At 41.5% G+C, this 23,882-nt stretch overlaps 1 protein-coding gene across 1 annotated transcript in view; it reads right to left on the reverse strand.

Moving 5' to 3' along the window:
• Positions 1-23,882, reverse strand: part of SENP7 (SUMO specific peptidase 7) — a 181,560-nt gene extending 157,678 nt beyond the window's left edge. The window contains exons 1-2 of the mRNA XM_081086738.1: positions 23,707-23,882; positions 6,819-6,871 (exon numbers count right to left, since the gene is read on the reverse strand). Coding sequence (XP_080942864.1) covers positions 6,819-6,871; positions 23,707-23,746 — 93 coding nt within the window. The 5' untranslated portion in view covers positions 23,747-23,882. The remainder of the gene's footprint in view (positions 1-6,818; positions 6,872-23,706) is intronic.

The following is a 23,882-nucleotide window of genomic DNA, read 5'->3' on the forward strand; positions in this document are numbered from 1 at the left end:
CCCTTGACCGGAATCGAACCTGGGACCCTTCAGTCCGTAGGCCAACACTCTATCCACTGAGCCAAACCAGCTAGGGCAGTAACTTCTTAATTATACCTATTCTGTATAACAATGTACCTCTTTGCCTTGGCGGGGTAACTCAGTTGGTTTGAGCATCATCCCATTATGCCAAGGTTGCAGGTTCAATCCCCAGTCAGGGCACAGACAAGAAACAATCAAGGAATACAAAAATATGTAGAACAACAGACATTTCTCTATCTATCTACCTTTCTCTCTTTCTTTCTTTCTTTTTCTCTCTATTCCTCTCACGCCCTAAAATTAATAAAAATACTTTAAAATACACAATTGGAATTTATATAAACTAAATGCATGTATCTTGTGACTACACTGTAGTCCATATGAGTATGATTAACCTTAACAATGGCTTGTGTCCTTTTAACCACTTCTCAAATCTGTTACTATATTTTCTATTTTAGAGGCTAAGCCACATTCTCTTCTCCTAACAATAAATTGGAATGCTATTTGATTGTGGGCTGTCTCATTCTAAATATCAGAATGACTCATAATTTGAGCATAAACAAAGATTACTCATGTCCAAAGATTTAAAAGCTGTTATAGCAGGAGCACCTAAATATATAAAAAAGCTCTTTGAGGTCTTTAAGGAAGAGATGGACAGCAATACAGTCATAGTAGGGGACTTTACCACTCCACTGTCATTATTGGACAGATCTTCCAGACAAAAAATCAACAAGGGCCCTAACTGGTTTGGCTCAGTGGATAGAGTGTCGGCCTGCAGACTGAGGGGTCCCAGGTTCGATTCTGGTCAAGGGTGTGTACCTTGGTTGCAGGCACATCCCCAGTGGGAGGTATGCAGGAGGCAGCTGATCGATGTTTCTCTCTCATCGATGTTTCTAACTATCCCTCGCCTTCCTCTCTGTAAAAAATCAATAAAATGTATTTTTTTTTTAAAAATCAACAACCTTAAATGGCACACTAGATCAGATGGATTTCATTGACATTTACAGAACATTTCACCACAAAGCTGCACAATATACATTCTTCTCAAGTGCACACAGTACATTCTCTCAAAAACAGACCACACATTAGGATACAAAATAAGTCTCCACAAGTTCAAGAAGACTGAAATCATATCAAGCATCTCCTCGTATCACAATGGCATAAAACAAGACATCTATACTAATAAAAGCCTAGGTGGCCCTTGTGCACGATGTCACCACAAGATGGCCCCTACAAGATGGCCACACGCACAGCGGAAGCAGGGCCCGGTGGCTACTCCACAAAGTGAGGCCTGGGGGTCCTGCGGCTCCACACAGCGTGGAGGAGGCCGGTCCCGGCAACTCCACTGCCTTGCGCGGAGGAGGCAGGTCCTGCTGGAGGAGGTGGGTAGTGGCAGGGGAGGGCACTTGGGGGCAATCGGGCCGGCAGGGGAGGGCAGTTGTGGGTGATTAGGCCGGCAGGGGAGCAGTTAGGCATCAATCAGGCCGGCAGGGGAGTGGTTAGGAGCCGATCAGGCTGGCAGGCAGAAGCGGTTACAGGCAATCAGGCAGGCGGGCAGGCGAGCAGTTATCAGGCCTAATCCGGCAGTCGGACATCCCCCGAGGTGTCCCAGATTGAAGAGGGTGCAGACCGGGCTGAGGGACACCCCCCACACACCCCATGCATGAATTTCACGCACCAGGCCACTCGTCAACAATAAAAACACTGAAAAACATTAAACACATGGAGGCTAAATCGCACGTTACTCAACAATGAATGGGTTAACAATGAAATCAAGGGAAAAATCAAAAGATAACTTGAAAAAACTGAAAATGACCACAGTCCTCAGTCCACACATCAGGTGAGCAATGAGGCAGACATAAGGTGAAGTACATCCATGCAAACGGTGGGGCCTGGTAGTGAGACCTGGAGTGAGGCCAAACATGAGTTTTGAAGACCTGGCCTTGTGAAATTAAAAGCTAGGACATGGCTAACTTCTGATACCACTGCAGCCAAGAGATCATGGACACCTACCAGCAAAGGTTACAAGCCCTACTCTCACGCAAGGAATACCATCTCTACAGACCTCACAGGGTGATCTGAATAAATTCCTAACTAAGCAAGTCATGTTGGGTACTCATCCCCTAAGCCTATATATAACTTCCTTAGATAAAGGTTTTAAGCCAACCCCATCCCCATTCTTGTGCAACTAGGTTAACAAACCTTTGAAATATCAGAATACCCCTAGAAGAGGGTATTACTAGTAACCCTCATAACAATTTAAGTTTTATTTATTGATATTTTTAAGAAAGAAAGGGGGTGAGGAGAGAGAGAAAGAGAAAGAGAGAGAGAGAGAGAGAAGGAACGAGAGAGAGAGAGAAACATCAACTTGTGCTTCCTTGTATGTGCCCTGACCAGAGATCGAACCCGCAACCTTGACATATCAGGACAATGGTCTAACCAACTGCTACTCAGCCAGGGTAACACGCACAACACTTTGAAAGCACATAATCTTGTTCACTATCCTAGAATTTATTCCTCACTTTCCTTTCTCCAATCTTCCCTACGCCCCCTCCTTAATTTCAAATGAATAAAAGAAGCTGCCAAACTGTATTCTCTGGAGCATTTGAGCTAGCTCCCCAGATGTTGTCAGTTTTGCTCAAATAAACTCTTTTTTTTTTTTTTTCAGTGTTTCCCACTGCTTCCCTGGTATACTTATGTATGTCTAATACATGTTAAGTATTCAATGCATATCTACTAAGCAATGCCTTAAATTTGATTTTAGAAAATAATATTCACAACATAGTTAAGTAGAAAAAAACAAATTATAAAACAGTATTTTGTGGTTTTCTATTTTTTTAACATATAGATAGGCAAATTAGAAGGCTATACAACAAAGTATTAATTTTGGTTGTGTCTGGGCAGACACAACCCAATTGAATTTTTGCTCAATTGAATTTTCTAATTTCTCTGCAACAAGCTAGTTTTGCTTTAGAAATATTTTTAAATACTTCACACTCAAAATAGTATCAGTGTCTTGTCCTTATATCTATCAAAGCTCTAATCCTTTCAATAATTTCTTTCCCTAGCTGGCTTAAGAGAAAAAGCAATAATATAAACTACTAACATGAATTTAGTATGCTAATTTCCTAAGGAATTCCACATTTTAAAATGCAATAGTTCAGGCACTCTCCCTCCCAGGAGCACACCCACGCCCTTCTCTTACCCCTCTTCTTCCCCCTCCCTCCCAGGCATACATCTCCTAAACTCTAAGGGACTCTCCAAGGCTTGTGACCAGGGGAGCAATGGGCAGCAGCAGCTCATCCCTCGCTAACCACCTGAACCTGTCCCCAAGGTCCCCTTTTCTCTGACTTCTTAGTGAGCCAAAGCAGCTGAATCTAGTTTACTTCACCACCTAGTCTCTTTCCTGTTGCTTCTTCTGTTTTAGGCCCTTCCTTGTTTCATTATCCCAGCTTTAATAAATGTCCTCTAAAAATCACTAAATAAGTAAATAAATTTAAAAAATTAAATGCAGTAGTACAACTTTATATGTATACTAGAGGCCCAGTGCACAAATTCATGCACAGGTGGGGTTCCTTGGCCTGGCCAGCAATCGGGCCGATCGGGCAGCTGGGCCGGGGGAGGGACTGTGGGAGGTTGGCTGGCCGCGGGAGGTTTGCTGTGGGAGTACACTGACCACCAAGGGGCAGCTCCTGTGTTGAGCATCTGCCCCCTGGTGGTCAGTGTGTCATCATAGCGACCAGTTGACTAGTTGTTCGGTTGACTGGTTGTAATGGTCACTTAGACTTTTTTATATATAGATTATTATTGAACAACTAAATAAATATATTGTAGATAATGAGAAACATTTTAAAAAATTAAAAATAAGGAAGGGGGGGCCTGGCCAGTGTGGCTCAGGTGGTTGGAGTGTTGTCCTGTACACTAAGGGGTTATGGGTTCAATTCCTGGTCGGGGCACATACCTGGGTTGCAGGTTTGATCCCCCCTGGCTCCAGTCGGGAGGCAACCAATTGATGTGTCTCTCATATCAATGTTTCTCTCTCTCTGCCTCCCCCTTCTTCCCTTCCTTCCACTCCTCTAAAACAAAATTAATGGAAAAAATATCCTCAGGTGAGGATTTAAAAAAAAAAGGACAGGGTGTCAATGGAGAAAAAGAGGGACATATGTAATACTTTCAACAATAAAGATAAATTTTAAAAAGGGAGAAAGCATACTTGCATAGATTCAAACTATCTCTCCCAAGGTATCTATTTATTACAAAGGGAAGGAGTAATTTTACAATGAAGTAACCAGGCAAACACCATCTTAAGCAGATGATCAAGACTGACAGCACCAATAAGACATATGATCATCATGTACCCATGACAGGATACACTGAGAAGGGCACATCACTTCTGTTGTATTCTTCCCAAAAAGCCATAACCTTAATCCTATATAATAAAAGGCCAGCGACCATAACAGCGTAACAACCAGAACGACCAATCAACCAGCCGCTATGAGGTGCATTGACCACCTCTCGGTCCCTCCCCGCAGCCCGCAGGCTCCCATCGCTGGATGGCCAACAGGGAACCACAGGGGAACCTGGGTGGGTGGCGGTGGGGTGGGACTGGAAACTGGCAATCGGGCAGAAGGCAGACTTCTTGGTCCCTCCGTCCAGCCAGCAGGCTCCGATCACTGGACGGCAAACGGAGAAGCAGGGTGGGTGGTGGCGGGGCAGGACTGGGGACTGGCGAGCGGGCAGAAGATGGCCCTGATCACAGGCTAGTCCTAGGGACCCTACCCATGCATGATTTCGTGCACTGGGCCTCTAGTTTAATCATAAGAAGCTTAAGACAAACCAAAATTGAGGGATATTTGACAAAATACTGACCAGAATTCTTTAAAAGTGTCATAATCAAAGAAAAAAGACTGAAGAACTGTCATAGACTGCAGGGAATCAAGAAGACATGACAACTAAATACAATGTGGACTCCTTGATTGAATCCTAGAACAGAAAAATGACATTAGTAGAAAAACTGAAGAAATCCAAATAATGTCTATAGTTTAATGTAAAGTACTGTACAACCCAGGGATGCCAAAAATAAATAAATAAATAAAATAAAGTATTGTAGCCCTGGCCAGGTGGCTCAGTTGATTAGAGCATCGTTCTGATACATCAAGGTTGCAGGTTCAATGCCCAGTCACAGCACATACAAGAATCAACCAAAAAATTCATAACTAAGTGGAAAAACACATCAATGTTTCTATTTTTCTCTCGCTAAAACCAATAAATTTAAAAATAATAAAGTATTATACCAATGTTAAATTTCTTAATTTTGACCACTGTACTAGAGTTATTAAGATATTAACATTGGAGAAAGTTAAGTGAAGGTTATACAAGAACTGTACTATTTCTGTAAATCTAAAGTTACTTGAAAAAAGTTTAAATTACTGTATTTATTCAATATTATTGAATTTCTAATAGTGGAATTTCAGATTAAATTCTATGAAGCAATAGCGTAAAGCAGACAGCATTTCACTTCACTGAAGGTATTACACAGAAAAGGAGAAGTAGTCAGTACACAGGTACTTACAAGTGGGTACAATAGCAATGTAAGATTTTTTTAAATCTCCCTCATTTACCCCACTTAAGCTAAATCCAGAATTTTACATAAAGAAACCACGTCTCAATTCCAGAGTGTTGAGTTCAGTTCAGGGCAGCTTCCCTGTTCTGTTAAACTTTGGGACACAGAAACACAGGCTAGGGGAGAAGATTAGATAGAAAGCACTGCTTTATTCATTTACCTCCCAGCCCACAAAAGAAAAAGAAACCACATCCTGGCCAATATGGCCCAGTTGGTTGGGCGTCCTCTTGTGTACCAAACGGATGCCAGCTCAATTCCTAGTCAGGGCACACACCCAGGCTGTGGGCTTGAACCCCAGTAGGGGGTGTGCAGGAGGCAGCCTATTGATATCTCGCTCTCACATCAATGTTTCTCTCTCTCTCCCCCTCTCTTTTCCTCTCTCTCTCTAAATAAAAAAAGAAACCACATTCCAAAGATCTGAAGTAAGCCAAGGTAGAAATAAAGTATCTAAAGCCATGCTCTTGTGTGGTCTTATAAGGTTCTCTTGATTCCCTCTCATAGCCTACCTTGTTCCACAAAATGTACCATTTAAAGTTCTCTGTGGCAAAGAAAAGTCTCCTGTGTATAATTTGAAATGCTTCAGAGAAAAGTGTCTAATAAGTTATTATAACATACTAGTAAATCAGGGTTTCTATTGCATTTAAATCACAAAATTCTAGAGGAAAAAAAGATTATCTTTCTAAAAATGGATAAATTTTTTGAAACATTTCCTAAGTAGGTAGAAACTTCATTTTGCTTGTTCTGCTACTCTTGGCTTATAAAGAATGAATGAATGAATGAATAAGTAAATGTTTAAAAAGACATACTACAAATAGCAATTTCAGTACATAACTTGAGTATAACTCTTAGACACTTACAGTATTAGAATAAATGAATGTGAGGCACTCTAATACATTCAGTCATCAAAGAAATACTGTCTTATGTTTTACATAAAATCTAAAATGGGGCCTGGAAAATATACTGGTATATCTTACAATGATTTCAAACAAGGCTGATCCCAGAGAAGGTTTCCTGGCTAACCCTCAGTTAATTAGGAAACACCATTCTCATAAAAACACTAATTAGTTACAGTTTTACATTATTTTCTTTAAAATTTTATTTAAAAGACAAACAGCAAAATACTTTCAATATTAGTAACTCTAATGATGAACAGGTTAAAAGGAAAACTCATGCATACCTTATGTAACTCAGAAGATGAAGACTTTTTCCTTTTTCCTTCTGTGACAATTTCTACAAAGACATGGTAAAAGTTATCATTTAATATGTAAATAAGATAAACAATATAATAAAAAATCCTTTCACAGCCATCCTTTGCTTTAAAGGAACTTCTTGGCAGATTTAGAATTTATATTTATACATTTTACAGAACCTGATGGACTAAAATCATAAAGGTCAAAAAATAATAAAAAGAGTAGCAGATTCTCACAAAATGTCTCCATTAAACAATATATATATGATGACAATTTTTTAAAAAATAAAGGCAAACTTGGGTCTAAGCACTAAATTCTCTGTCAAAAGTCCTAACATCCAATAAGTGTTTAATAAATATTGGTTGAACCATATAACCAGACAAATTATCAAATTTTTATGAGGAGGAGTGGTGGGGGAGAAGCACAAGTTGAGAGCTAGAAGTTGGAAATATTTTACAAAAACACTTTTAATGCTACTATTTAATAATCTATGTACCTGGGAAAAGCTTATATCTTTCCTCATCAACATTTTTCAGACTTCCTATAGATTTTTTTTAGAATATTTCTTTTATATATATATACTAGATGCCTAATACCTGAAAATTGTGCATGGGTAGGGTCCCTAGGCCTGGCCAGTGATCAGGGCCAATCTGTGGGGCAAACAGCGGGTCGACCGACAGTGCAATCAGAGGGCCCCTTCTGGCACCCGCCTTGGCTGGCCTGGGGCCTGAGGGCTGGGGGCAGCTCCTGTGTTGAGCGTCTGCCCCCTGGTGGTCAGTGCACGTCATAGCGACCGTTCGTTCCACCAGTCATTCCTCCGACGTTCAGTCGATTTGCATATTAGGCTTTCATTATATAGGATTTTTTTTATTGATTTAAGAGAGGAAGGGAGAGGAAGAGAAAGATAGAAACACCAAAGATAGAAACTTCCACTGATTGGCTGCCTCCTGCACGCCCTCCACTGGGGATCTAGCCCAGAACCCAGGCATGTGCCCTTGACCGAAGTTGAAACTGGGACCCTTCAGTCCACAAACTGACACTCTATCCACTGAGCCAAACCAGCTAGGGCTGTAGATTTTTTTTTTTTTTTTTATGATTCATTCAACCAGCAAATATTGATTGTCTATCATTTGCCTGGCACTGTGTTAGGTAATGAGTACAGTGTACTGAGCAAACTAAATACCATCCAAGCTTTCCTGTAACTTACAAGTAACTGGAATATATCACAAAATATTATATTTCGTAACAAAAATGAATGATAAAAATCCACACATATATGGTCATCTATTTATGACTAACACACCACTACAATTCAGTGGTAAAGGGATGGTCTTTTCAGTAAGTCATGCTGAAGCAATCTGATAACCAAATGGGAAAAATAAATGAATAAATAAACAAACCTTGACCTCTGTACTATACACAGAAATTAATTTTAAATGGATCACAGATTCAAATGTCAAAGAAAAATAAATAAAGCTTCCAGAATACAAAGGAAGGGAATATCTTCATGACCTTGGGGTGGGCAAAAATTTCTCAAACAAGACACAAGAATATTAATCATAAAGAAAAAGATTAGAGAACCAAGATGGCAGCATAGGTGAACACCTATACTTGCTGCCTCTCACAACCCCATCAAAATAACAACTAAAAGGCAGAACAACTACCACCCAGAACCACGGGAAAGCTGGCTGAGTGGAAGTTCCACAACTAGAAAAGCGAAGAAAGCGCATTGAGACTGGTAAGAGGTACGGAGGCACAGAAAGTGATGGCATCTAGATGTGCTGCTCTTTTAATAGGGAGGGAGATACAAGCTCCCGCTTGCTCTGAACTCCAATTCCGGGTGAGATTCTGGGGGACCCAGACACATCCGGGGAGAAACTGGATGTTTCAGGACAGGAACAAGGGCGGCTTTCTCTCAGAGGTGCTCGCAGCAACCATTGTTCCTGGGCTGGGGCGCAGGACGCAGAGACCCGGGGACCTCTCTGGTGCAGGGCTGACTGGCAGCCATTACTGTTTGCTCCACCCTGGTGATTCCCAGAGACTCCGCCCCACCCAATTTACAACCCAACCCAAGCTATGCGCAGCGGCTTTTGCATATGAAAGGCCTGTGCTCTCTCCGCCTAAAACCTGTCAAACTGCAGTTGGGTCAGAGAGCCCCAGAGCTTCCAAAAGAAGGCTCAAGGCCAGCAGCAGCAGCCTGCCTTGCTTCACAGCTGGGCCTCATGTGGGCACTTCCAAACCCCATACAAAGAGGAGGAATCTGCAGATGTCTCCTGCTGGGCGGCCCCTGACAGTGGCTGACCCTGCACCTCCTTGGAGATCCAAGAGCCAGTGTACCCAGTGGTCAGAGTGAGACCATACCGGATGACAACTCTTTACATCTATAAGAGACACACTCAAGAGGCAGACTCAGTGAGCACCAAAGCCCCACTGAAGCAAGTCCTGCCCCATAAGGGTGTCTCCTGTGCAACAGATCTTCCAGTGTAGACACAGCTGGCCATCACAGCCAATTGGCCTGGAGGTCAATTCCTCCCAGTGATACCAACAGCGATCAAGGGTTAACAACAACAAGATTGTGAAACAGCCCACAAAAGGGTGCATCAAGAGCGTCCACCTCAGGTGACTGCGGAGGCTGAGCCACTGGGCCCTATAGGACACCAACCACACAAGGCCACTCTATCAACTCAAGGAGACTTAGCAGCTACCCAGTACACAGAAACAAACACAGGGTTTAAAAAGGACACATATGTAATACCCTTTGTAATACTTTAAGCAAATAAATAAATTTAAAAAAAAAATAAAGAATAGAATTCTTAAAAAAAACACACACACACACAGGGAAGCAGCCAAAATGTGGAGACAAAGAAACATGTCACAATGAAAGAAATGGATGAAAGCAAAATACTGGATATAGAGTTCAAAACCACGGTTAGAAGGTTACTAAAGAATCTTCTAGAAACCTCCAAGAAATTTAGTGAGACCCTCAAGGATATGTAAAAGGATCAATCAGAAATTAAGCATACACTGACTGAAATAAAGAATAATAAACAGAGGTCCAACAGCAGACTAGAGCAGGGGTAGGCAAACTTTTTGACTCGAGGGCCACAATGGGTTCTTAAACTGGACCGGAGGGCCGGAACAAAAGCATGGGTGGAGTGTTTGTGTGAACTAATATAAATTCAAAGTAAACATCATTACATAAAAGGGTACGGTCTTTTTTTTTTTTTTTTTTAGTTTTATTCATTTCAAACGGGCCGGATGTGGCCCGCGGGCCGTAGTTTGCCCACGGCTGGACTAGAGGATTGAAGAATCAAGGCAAAGATTTAAAATACGAAGAAGCAAAAAACACCCAACTAGAAAAGCAAAAAGAAAAAAGAATCCAAAAATATGAAGATAGTGTAAGCAGCCTCTGGGACAACTTCAAACGTACCAACATCTGAATTATGGGGGTGCAAGAAGAGAGAGCAAGATATTGAAAACCTATTTGAAAAAATGACAGAAAACTTCCCCTACCTGGTCAAAGAAATAGACTTACAAGTCCAGGAAGCACAGAGAACCCCAAACAATAGGAATCCAAAGAGGACCACACCAAGACACATCATAATTAAAATGCCAAGAGCAAAAGACAAAGAGAGAATCTTAAAAGCAGCAAGAGAAAAACAGTTACCTACAAGGGAGTGCCCATACGACTGTCAGCAGATTTCTCAACAGAAACTATGCAGGCCAAAAGGGAGTGGCAAGAAATATATAAAGTTATGAATAGCAAGAACCTACAACCAAGATTACTCTATCCAGCAAAGCTATCATTCAGAATTGAAGGTCAGATAAAGAGCTTCACAAAGAAGAAAGAGCTAAAGGAGTTCATCGCCACCAAACCAGTATTATATGAAATGTTGAAGGGTATTCTCTAAGAACAGGAGGGAGAAGAAAAAGGTAAAGATAAAAAATTATGAACCACAAAGTGACAACAAATACATATCTATCAACAAGTGAACCTAAAAATCAAATGAATAAAAAACCTGATGAACAGAACAGACTGGTGAATGTAATAGAATCAGGGGCATGGAAAGGGAGCAGACTGACAATTCTCAGGGGGAAGGCATTGTGGGGGGTGCAGGAAAAGATTGGACAAAGAGCTTACACCTATGGACGAGGTCAGTGGGGGGGGGGGGGAGCCTGGAGTGGGGTGGGAACCGGGTGGAGGGGAGTTATGGGGGGTTAAAAGAGGAACATCTGTAATAATCTGAACAATAAAAATAAATAAATAAATATGGGGGGAGGGGAGAAAAAGATTAATAAACTGGACTTCATTAAAATTAAGAACGTCTTTTCATCAAACCTCATCGTTAAGAGAGTGAGAACGCAAGCCACAGACCAGGAAAAAAAATTATTTATAGTACATATACCTATGTACAGCAGGGTGATTATCTATAGATATAAAAACCTAAGCGACCGTTACTACCAGTAGACCAAACAACCAGTCGACCAGTCACTATGACGCACATTGACAACCAGGGGGCAGATGCTCAATGCAGGAACTGCCCCCTGGTGGTCAGTGCGCTCCAATAGCCAACCTCCTGTGGCCAGCAAACCTCCCATGGTCCCTCCCTCCAGCTGACCGGCCCTGATTGGGACTGAGTGAGATGGCCCCAATCAGCCCCGATTGCCAGCCAGGCCGAGGAACCCTACCTGTGTACAAGTTCGTGCACTGGGCCTCTAGTAGTTAATAATACTGAATAATTCATACACCTGGCTCATAATCAGAATGTATAAAGAACTCCTACAAATCAAAGACAAGACAACCCAATTTTCAAAATGGGCAAAAGTCCTAAATAGAGAGGACCTGGGGAGGAAAGGAATATTGACTTGGACAAGATACAAGTTAACCTTCTGAGATGCTAAAAATGTTCTATATCTTGATCTAGGTGATGACTACACAGGTATGTGTATATAAGTCATCAAACTATGTATTAAAAGTATGTATAAAAATATTTTAATTTAAAAAAATAAAATTTATAAAATAAGAGATATGTATACTCTGCTATATGTAAATATCTCAATTTAAACGTTTTTTTCTTAATTTTTTTATCTTTCTCTGACTGGCTTATTTCACTTAACATAATGCTCTCCAGGTCCATCCATGCTGTTGCAAATGGTAAGAGTTCTTTCTTTTTTATAGCAGCATAGTATTACATTGTGCAGATGTACCAGTTTTTTAACCACTCATCTGCTGATGGGCACTTAGGCTGTTTCCAAATCTTGGCTAATGTAAATTGTGCAGATAAGAACATAGGGGTGCATATATTCTTTCTGATTGGTGTTTCTGATTTCTTGGGATGTATTCCTAAATAACAATATAATAAATGAATTATAGTTTATCCAGAAATTTATAAAGTAAAAATAATTTCTCTTAAGTTCATAACACATAACATTAATTTCACTATATTCATTCCTTGAAGCAAACGCTGATGTAAAAATTATTTTAACCTCTATATGTAAGCTTTCAATTATCTTAGTTTTTAATAAAATAGCATTCCTCGCTGGACCAGCATGGCTCAGTGGTTGAGCATCAACCTATGAACCAGGAGATCACCATTCAATTCCCTGCCCAGGTTGCAGGCTTAATCCCTCAGTGTGTGGGGCATGCAGGAGGCAGCAGATCAATGATTCTCTCTCATCATTGATGTTTCTCTCTTTCTCTTCTTCCTTCCTCTCTGAATAAAAATAATTTTTTAAAAATAAATAATAAAGCAGCATTCCTTAGAGACAACCAAAAATAAGTAAATTATATATGTAAAAGGCTAAGTGACTGACCATACGTCCATCGACCATCCAACTGGCTGATACATATGACATGCACTGGCAACTTAAAAATAAATGCTGACTCGCACATGCACAATACATGTAAAGCTCTCGCTGGCGCCAATCGCACATAACGCCAGAATGTATCTGAAGACCAACTATTGGTACCAGATTTTTAATATTAAGCTGAATGCTCTTTTAAATGATATATGTAAATTCAATTTATTTGGCAAAGTAATTAGTTAAAACTCATGTCATCGAATTTCAGAAACGCTGTCTCACATTCACATATTATGATATTAGACAGTGAATCCAAATTACGAACGGAAGATGGCACTAACCATATAGTTAAGGCAGAAATTCCGGATGAAGACCAATATTACTCCTTCAGGAACATCATGTTATAAATTAAAATTGAAAGTAGGTGCAATCATCACGTTACTGAGAAATCTTAAGAATAAATGGGGTCTTTGTAATGGTACTATATTTATTATCAAGATTGTGACCTAACATAATCAAAGCTGAGGTATTAACAGGATCTGTGGAAAGAGAGGTTGCTCTGATCCCAAGAATTGATTTGTCCCTGACACTGGCCTCCCATTTAAATTAATTCAAAGACAGTTTCCCGTGATGCCACCATTTGCAATGACTATTAATAAATCACAAGAACAAACTCTAGACAGAATAGGAATATTCCTACCTGAACCCATTTTCGGACATGGTCAGTTATATGTTGCTTTCTCTTGAGTTCAAAGAGGATGTGACATTAAAGTTCTAAATACTTCATCACAAGAGAAATTAGTCAAGCACTCTGAAAGTCTTTTTACTCTTAATGTGGTATACAAGGAGATATTAGAATAAATTTAATTAATTTACCAGTCATTGTTTTTATCAATATTGTCTGTATATGTTTTGTTATTTTTATATCATGTCTTTGTTGTTTGTATATCATGTTATTGTTTATTTATTAATCAACTAGAGGCCCGGTGCACAAAAATTTGTGCACTGGGGGGGTGAGGGGGGGGTCCCTCAGCCCGGCCTGTGCCCTCTCGCAGTCTGGGACCCCTTGGAAGATAACGACCTGCTGGCTTAGGCCTGCTCCCGGGCGGCAGAGGGCAGGCCCAATCCTTAGGTGCAGCCCCTGGTCGGGCTCAGAGCAGGGCCGATTGGGGAGTTGGGGCGCCGCCCCATCATGCACAGAGCAGGGCAGATTGGGAGGTTGTGATGCCACCCTCAGTCATGCTCAAGGTAGGGCCAATTGGGGGGTTGGGGCACCATTCCCTGTCACACTCAAGGCAGGGTCGATGAGGAGGCTGCGGCGCCACCCCCTGTCACGCACAGAGCAGGGCCAATCAGGGGGTTGGGGTGCTGCCCCCTGTCACACACAGAGCAGGGCCCATCAGGGGGTTGGGGCACCGCCCTCAATCACCCACAGAGCAGGGCCGATCAGGGGATTGGGGCGCCGCACCCTGTCACACACAGAGCCGCAGGGTGATCAGGGGGTTTGGGCGCTGCCCCCTGTCACGCTGATCCCGGTGCCGGAGGCATATTACCCTTTTACTATATAGGGTAGAGGCCTGGTGCATGGGTGGGGCCGGCTGGTTTGCCCTGAAGGGTGTCCTGGATCAGGGTGGGGGTCCCCACTGGGGTGCCTGGCCAGTCTGGGTGAGGGGCTGAGGGCTGTTTTCAGGCTGGGGGTGACTGAAGTTCCCAACCGCTCCTTTTTTTCTTTTTTCTTTTTTTATTCTGGGCCAGCTTTACCTTGAGGCTTGGCTCCAGCTCTTAGGCCTCTGCGTGGCTGAAAGTAGGTTTCTGGCCTTTGCTTACAATGTTGCGAATCTGCTGGCTGAAGTCCGGCAGTATTTGTTACAATGTTTCTTAAACTGCCCGCTCTGAGGCCTGCAGCCTCAGGCGGGGAACGTTGGTTTCCTCCAACGACCCTCCGTCACTGAGGCAAGCAAGCCTCATGTTAGTTTCAAGCTGCCTGGCTGCCGGATGCCATCTTGGCTGACAGTTAATTTGCATATCTCGCTGATTAGCCAATGAAAAGGGTAGCGGTTGTACACCGATTACCATGTTTCTCTTTTATTAGTGTAGATTTATATATTATTTTAATATACATTTTACTAATTTTCTTTCATCTCTGACACTTCTATTATAGAGAAAGGGCAAATAGTGATATTAAAATACTTTGTATTTTCATTTTATAATACTCTATTACACATACTATTTTGACATGTAATTTTTTGCAGTAACGTATTTACTGCAAGAATCTTTCTTCTAATTAATTTCTTTTCAATGTGTACGAATCCGTATTCTGGGCCCCTAGTTTTTAAATAAATGGTCAGAGGGGAAGGGCACTGTGAGGCTGGGTGAAAAGGTAAAGAGATTAGGAAAAGAAAGAAACCTCATAGACAAGTATGGCGCTTACCAGAAGGAAAGGAGGTTAAGGGGATGTTAAAGAGGATAAATGGGGGCTAAATGGTGAAGAAAGGAAACTTGACTTGGTGCGGCGAACACACAATACAATATACAGATGTATTATAGTATCATACCCCCTGAAACCTATATAATTTTATTAACCAATGTCACCCCAATAAAGTCAATAAAATAAATAAATAAATAAATAAATAAATAAATGGTAAGAAAGCCTTTACCTTATATAAATTCACTTTCTAGTCAAATTTTTTTAATCTTTATTATTGAAAAGTATTACATATGTCCCCTTTTCCTAGTCAGGTTTAAATATTTTTTTATTGATTTCAGAGAGGAAGGGAGAGGAAGAGAGAGAAACATCAATGTGACTCATTGATGGGCTGCCTCCTGCATGCCCCCCCACCTTCCCGGGAATTGAGCCCAGAACCTGGGCATGTGCCCTGATCCGGAATCGAACTGGCTATCTCTTGGTACGTGGGTCAACGCTCAACCACTGAGCCACACCAGCCGGACTGTAGTCAATTTTAAATTTACAAAGTATATTTTTTTCAATATATATTTTTAAAAGGAGTATCAATTGCTTAAATTACAATTTATAGATTACTATTCCCAGACTAATTGAGTTAAAAGTGCTTCTATACAGTTTTGTAGCATGTTACCCTGTTTCTTGAATTAATACTGTGATTTCCCAAAATTGTAGGTGTTTTTATAATTAAGTTGCTCCATCTTATACTAGGTTAGTTTTTGGAGCATTTTAACAAATATATGATGTGCCTCTTCTTGTAATTAGGTTGGTCTTTTGAGCATTTAACAAATATATGATGTGCTTCTTGTAGAATAGCATAGTGCTCAAGAGTACAGATTTTAAAGCCAAACAACCTAAATTTATATCTTGCTTACTAGCTGTTACTACTCTAAAACTCGGCTTCTCATCTCTAATACAAGGCAGGATACCCAGCTTTTTTTTTTTTTGCTTTTTTTTTTTTTTTTGAATAGAGAGGAAGGGAGAGAGAGATAGAGAGAGAAGTATGTGAGAGAGAAACATCAATCAGCTGCCTCCAACATGCACCCCGACCAGGAATCGAGCCCACCACTTTTTGGTGTACAGGACAACACCCCAACCAAACCATATCAGCCAGTCTCCTAAATTAATGAGGACTCACATTAAACTTACCCATCTGGGAGGCAGGTTTGAGACAGCAACACAACAAAGTGCCAGTCTAGATCTTTGGAGCTTCTCAAACCTTCCCATAACCCATTTCCTGTGGTACCATGGGCCACTAATTTACTTTCCAATCCTCTGCCTTCTATCATCCGGCCTAGGAATCACATTATTCACCAATCTCTATGGCCTTACATCTCTTAAGTAGTCAACTCTACCCTTTCATCTACCTTCTTCTCTATCTCTTCTCTAGCCCACTAAATTCCTTTCCAGAATAATACAATTTCCTTCAATTCTGAATCTTCTTGAACATTTCCTCCACCTTAGTTTAACTGAATACTAGATTACTGACTACACTATTTTTTTAAGACACTCTCTCAAGAAGCTTCTTCTCCCACTTACAAAATTATAAGTTAACAATTTCCTCCCCCAATCACCATTTCCAATGAATATTCTTTCTTTATTGCAATAATTCCCTTTTTTAATTCCCACAAATTAGCTATATTACCTTACCCATACTTGTGATCGCCATATACTGAGCCAAGACCAGCTCTCTAACATTCCTAGAATATTCTGATACTTGATTCATAGTTTTCCTATCATTACAATCTACCATCATTCTGAATCTCTAACACTTCTATTAATCAACTCAGTCAATACAAAGGACTGACCTTAATTTACTCTAACAGCATCCTGTACATGTCCCCATTTCAGAAACATACACTCATGAATGGACTTAAGGAATAGTGTTGTACCTTTCAAGTTCTCAAATGAGAACCTCTCACTCTACAACATAATGTCCTCTGACCCTTCCATTTCCTCACTCACACTAAACCCATTTTTGCCTCCACATTTTGTCATACCTTTTAACCCTAAATAAAACTAAATTCACTGGGGACGGCTGGGGAGAGGTCAATGGGGAGAAAAGGAGACTTATGTAATACTTTTAACAATAAAAATTTTTATATAAAAACCTAAATTCACTTTTCTTCCATATTCTTCCTAGAGGACTTAGCACTGCTGAAGACACATAATATGAGAACTGCAGCTATTACTACTACACACTCAAACTTTTTTTAACCAAGATTTTTACATTATAGTTCGTTTATTAATCCCTAATTGACCTCCTACTCTATTTTGAGCTCCCAATACTTGAAAGTCTTTCTTTCTCAAAAGATGATTTTTGCAACTAAAGGACTTGTATGCATGCATATAAGCATAACCAATGGACATAAGACACTGGGGGATAGGGGAGGCTGGGGGACTGTCTAGGGCGGGGGGATAAAATGGACACATATGTAATACCCTTTGTAATACTTTAAGCAATAAAAAAATTAAAAAATAAAAAATAAATAAATAAATAAATAAAAATTTTAACAAAAAAAAAAAAGAGATGATTTTTGCCTATTTCCCTAGATCAGCGGTTCTCAACCTGTGGGTCGCGACCCTTTGGGGGTGTAATGACACTTTCACAGGGGTCGCCTAAGACCATCAGAAAACACATATATAATTACATATTGTTTTTGTGACTAATCACTATGCTTTAATTATGTTCAACTTGTAACAATGAAACTATATTCTGCATTATCAGATATTTACATTACAATTCATAACAGTAGCAAAATTACAGTTATGAAGTAGCAACAAAAATAATTTTATGGTTGGGGGTCACAACATGAGGAACTGTATTAAAGGGTCAAGGCATTAGGACGGTTGAGAACCACTGCCCTAGATCCTCAAGCATGTCAAACTCACGGCCAGCGGAACACCCCATTTAAATAAATGAGGCGTGCGGTCTGCCAGCCATGAGTTTGACATGCTTGCATGAAACTGGAGAAGGAGGAAAGTTTCAAAATCAAACAAGTTTGAGAATCACTTCACCTCTTGGAGAAGCACAATGTATAACAGCATAGCAAAAATCCTGTAGTAAATACAATTTTCTTGTCAAACATAATTGTCCATGGAGCCTCCTTTTTTCCAAGTAGGCTCACTAATGTCCTGTGACAGTAGAAGAGGTTAAAATTATAAATTTGTAGTCAGGAAAACTATGATTCCTGGCTCTGCTTCTTACTGTTGCTTATGGTTGCTTACCCTCCCTAAGTCCCAGTCCGCTCATCTGTAAATTAGAAATAACAACTACCTAATAAGACTTTAAAAAGAATGAAAGTTTGTAAAATTCTTAGCATACTGCCTAGTACCTAAGTACTAAAAAAAAAATTTTTTTTTAATTTAAAAAACCACATACAGCCCTGGCTGGGTAGCTTAGTTGGTTAGAGTGTTGTCCCCATAAGCCAAGGTTGTGTGTTCTATATCTCAGAGCACATACAAGAAGCAACCAACGAATGCATAAATAAGTGGAACAACAAATCTGTGTCTCTCTCTCCTCTCCCCACTTCTAAAAAAAAAATAAAAAACATGTACACTTAACTCAAAACAGAATGAACAAAGATAATGAAGAATGTTGTCTGAAGCAACGAGTTGAAAACCTGAAGTTTATTTAAACTTTCCTGTTTTAATTCAAAAACCCATTTATGAATTGAGTTTTATAACTCTAATATATGTTTACGTTTTTTTGTTGTCATTAAATGGTCATTCTTCCTTGGATGATCCATGAATTTAATTATTATTTCATTCAACTGTCAGGAAATCTGTCTCTGGTGCCAATTCTTTTTTTAATCTGTTCCCAACTAATTCAGTGCTTTTGGAACTTGGAAATAATAAAATTTTTGCAATAATTCCTTTTTGCTTATGAATAATTTTAAAATACAGATTCAATGAACTCTGAAGAAAGGCTTGAGAAGCTTCTAGAAGTGAATTTTAAACTCAGGTAATGACTACCCCTAAAGTTGTATTAGGAAGCACACAAATGACATCTCATAAACAGTGTGCATTTTCCTAATGTGTCCATTTTACTAGAAGCTTTTAGGGGAGGAACAAAGTACTTTAAAACAAATACTATGATGAATTGGAGGCATACACACTTTTCTCTATATCCATGTATGTATTTTCAAATGCAAATAATATCTCTAAAATACACACACAAAAACAACAACACTGGTTGCTTATGAAAGGGATTTCAGGTTTTCAACTGCTTCAGGCAATGTCCCAGCGATCTGGGTTCACTCTCCATTGCAAATAAGGGCAGGAAAAAAAAAAAAGTTTGAGATGCACTGCCACCAGGGCATTCTTAAATAAATTTGGAATTGTTAAGGCTGTCTCTGCAAAAATAAAAGGTACACTAAGGAATGAGAAAACGAAACAAAACAATTGATCCATCAGATGTTTCTGATGTAGTACCCAAGACTGAAGATAGTCATGTACACCATAACATAAAGCATCCCAGGCGGGATAGCCCAGTTCCTTAGAGAGTCAAGAGTGAGGGTTCAACCGATACAGCTCCTAGGGCATTGGAAACTAAAGAGAAAATGAACAAATGGGACTACATCAAAATAAAAAGCTTCTGCACAGCAAAAGAAACCATCAACAAAACAACAAGAAAACCCACTGCATGGGAAAACATATTTGCCAATGTCATATCTGATAAGGGCCTAATCTCCAAAATTTATAGGGAACTCATACAACTTAACAAAAGGAAGATAAACAATCCAATCAAAAAATGGGCAAAGGACCTAAATAGACACCTTTCAAAAGAGGACATTCAGAAAGCCAAGAGACATATGAAAACATGCTCAAAGTCACTAATCATCCGAGAGATGCAAATCAAAACAACAATGAGGTACCATCTCACACCTGTCAGACTGGCTATCATCAACAAATCAACAAACGACAAGTGCTGGAGAGGATGTGGAGAAAAAGGAACACTCGTGCACTGCTGTTGGGAATGCAGACTGGTGCAGCCACTATGGAAGACAGTATGGAGTTTCCTCAAAAAACTACAAATGGAACTCCCATTTGACCCTGTGATCCCACTTCTAGGAATATATCCCAAGAAACCAGAAACACCAGTCAGAAAGGATATATGCACCCCTATGTTCATAGCAGAACAATTCACCATAGCTAAGATCTGGAAACAGACTAAGTGCCCATCTGTAGATGAATGGATTAGAAAACTGTGGTACATCTACACAATGGAATACTATGCTGCTCTAAAAAAGAAGGAACTCGGAGAACCAAGATGGTGGCATAGGTTAACGCCGGAGTTTGCTGCTTTGAACAACTACTTCAAAAGTGAAACTAAAAGACGGAACGGACATCACCCAGAACCACTGGAACGCTGGCTGAGTGGAGGTCCTACAACTAGGAGGAAAGAGAAACGCATACACTCAGAGGAGGCCCAGTGCTGAAGTCAAATTCTGAGGTGCGGAGTGCGCAGAGCGGGCTGGCGGCGGAGGGCGCGGTTGGCGTTTTCAATCGGGAGGGAGTCGCAGACTCTGAGCTCCAGATCCGGGCGAGTCTTTAGGGACCCAGACTCAAACGGGAGAAGCGGGACTGTCTGGCTTCGGTCAGAGCGAGTGCAGCGGGTGCTGGGACTCAGAGAGGCAGAGCCCCTGGGGACAGGACTGAGAGCCGCCATAACTGCTCTCTCAGGCCCACCCTGTTGATCCTGTGCGACCCGCCCCACCCAAGCCCTGCACAGAGGCATTTGCCGGATAGCCTCAGGCAAACGCCAGATTAGCACCTCCCTAGAGGACAGAAGTTCTCTCAATGCTGACACAGCTGATTCTCATAGCCACTTGGCCTGGAGGTCAAACCCTCCCTGGAATTAGCTACAACAATCAAGATTTAACTATAAGACCAGGAACAAAGACCACTAGGGGGTGCACCAAGGAAGCATAACAAAATGCGCAGACAAAGAAACAGGACAAAATTGTCAATGGAAGATATAGAGTTCAGAACCACACTCTTAAGGTCTCTCAAGAACTGTTTAGAAGCCGCCGATAGATAAACTTAATGAGATCTACAAGAAATCTAATGAGACCCTCGATGTTATATTGGGGAACCAACTAGAAATTAAGCATACACTGACTGAAATAAAGAATATTATACAGACTCCCGACAGCAGAACAGAGGAGCGCAAGAATCAAGTCAATGATTTGAAATGCGAGGAAGCAAAAAACACCCAACCGGAAAAGCAAAATGAAAAAAGAATCCAAAAATGCGAGGATAGTGTAAGGAGCCTCTGGGACAGCTTCAGGCGTACCAACATCAGAATTATAGGGGTGCCAGAAGATGAGAGAGAGCAAGATATTGAAAACCTATTTGAAGAAATAATGACAGAAAACTTCCCCTACCTGGTCAAAGAAATAGACTTACAACTCCAGGAAACGCAGAGAACCCCAAACAAAAGGAATCCAAAGAGAACCACAACAAGACACATCATAATTAAAATGCCAAGAGCAAAAGACAAAGAGAGAATCTTAAAAGCAGCAAGAGAAAGAAACTCAGTTACCTACAAGGGAATACCCATACGACTGTCAGCTGATTTCTCAACAGAAACTTTGCAGGCCAGAAGGGAGTGGCAAGAAATATTCAAAGTGATGAATACCAAGAACCTACAACCAAGATTACTTTATCCAGCAAAGCTATCATTCAGAATTGAAGGTCAGATAAAGAGCTTCACAGATAAGGAAAAGCTGAAGGAGTTCATCACCACCAAACCAGGATTATATGAAATGCTGGAAGGTATCCTTTAAGAAGAGGAAGAGGAAGAAAAAGGTAAAGATACAAATTATGAACAACAAATATGCATCTATCAACAAGTGAATCTAAGAATCAAGTGAATAAATAATCCGATGAACAGAATGAACTGGTGATTATAATAGAATCAGGGACATAGAAAGGGAATGGACTGACTATTCTTGGGGGGGAAATGGGTGTGGGAGATGCGGGAAGAGACTGGACAAAAATCGTGCACCTATTGATGAGGACAGTGGGTGGGGAGTGAGGGCGGAGGGTGGGGCGGGAACTGGGAAGAGGGGAGTTATGGGGGGAAAAAAGAGGAACAAATGTAATAATCTGAACAATAAAGATTTAATTAAAAAAAAAAAAGAAAGAAATCATTGAAGCAAAAAAAAAAAAAAAAAAGGAACTCTTACCATTTGCAACAGCATGGATGGAACTGGAGAGCATTATGCTAAGTGAAATATGCCAGTCAATGAAGGAAAAATACCACATGATCTCACTCATTTCTGGATAATAAAGACCATTATAAACTTATGAACAAAAATAGATACAGAGGCAGAGCTGCCTCACACAGACTGTCAAACTACAGCAGGAAGGCCGGGGAGGGTTGGGAGGGCAGGAGGGGGGTGGATAAGAGATCAACCGAAGGACTTGTATGCATGCATATAAGCATAACCGATGGACATAAGACACTGGGGGGTAGGGGAGGCCAGGGGATTGTCAAGGGCGGGGGAGGAAAAAAGGAGACATATGTAATACTCTTTGTAATATTTTAAGCAATAAAAAAAAAAAAAAGAAAAAGAGTGAGGGTTCAATACCCAGTCGGGTCAGGGCACATACCAGAAACAACCAATTAACACATAAATAACTGGAACAACAGAAATCGCTTTCTCCTCCCCCGCCCCCCTTCTCCTCTCTCAAAAATAAATAAACCCTAAAGCAGTGGTTCTCAACCTTCTGGCCCTTTAAACACAGTTCCTCATGTTGTGACCCAACCATAACATTATTTTCGTTGCTACTTCATAACTGTAATGTTGCTACTGTTATGAATCGTCATGTAAGTATCTGATATGCAGGATGGTCTTAGGCGACCCCTGTGAAAGGGTCGTTGGACCGCCAAAGGGGTCGCGACCCCCAGGTTGAGAACCGCTGCTCCTAAAGCAATTTCAAAAACAAAAATATGCTGAGAATAAAGACACGAGAAATAACGGCTTTAAATCCTTTGTTGGACTTTTTAATCGCTTTTAGAAGCAAGAGGAGACTGGAAAAGTAAGGTTACTTAAGCGGGCCAGTTCGGAAGAAGGGAAACGTGCTGCAGCATTTATCTGGCGAGTGAAGAGTTCACAGGAAAGCCCCGCCGCTCCGCTCTCGCAGGAGGCGAGAGGGCAAAAGAAAGGGGCAACAAGGAGCTCAAAGGGCCCGAGGAAAGGGGGGTGAGGCGCGGAGGCGCTGGAAACGAAACTGGAGCCTCGGGGCCACTGGGAGGAAGGCGTGGCAGGAGAGCGGCAAGCCCACGGGCAAGATCTGCGGGCGATCGGGCTCCTGCGGGGCGCTCCCGGCTGGAGGGAAGAATTCAAGGGGGTCGCGGTGCAGAGCTGCCCAGGCTTCGGTGACAGCTCGGAGCCGGTGCGGGCCCGCAGGGGCGGGGGCGACCTCCGGGTCTTCCATTGTGCGCGCCCCTCCGCTCGCTCGCACCCTGCCCTCCCCACCCCACCCCGCCCCCGCCGGAGCGCGAGCCCTCGCAGCTCCCGGGCCGCAGCAGCCGCCACCGGGCCCTCCCATTCGCCCAGGGAGGAGATAATCCGCTCGGCCCTCCTCCGACCGGTCCTCACCCGATGAAGCTCGGCGTCGCCCGGCCTTCCTCCTGTCCATCTTCTCCTCCCGCTGCTGTAGTCGCAGTTGCAGTCGCTGTCACCTCAAGACCCCTCAGGCTGGGGGAGGGAGGGGGAGGGGAGGGGGGGAAAAAAACAGGAAAGTGTCAAGCGCGCTTGCGCAAGAGTCGGCGTGT

This window comes from Myotis nattereri, assembly GCF_964212035.1.
Source record: "Myotis nattereri genome assembly, chromosome: 3".
NCBI classification, from domain to species: Eukaryota; Metazoa; Chordata; class Mammalia; order Chiroptera; family Vespertilionidae; genus Myotis; species Myotis nattereri.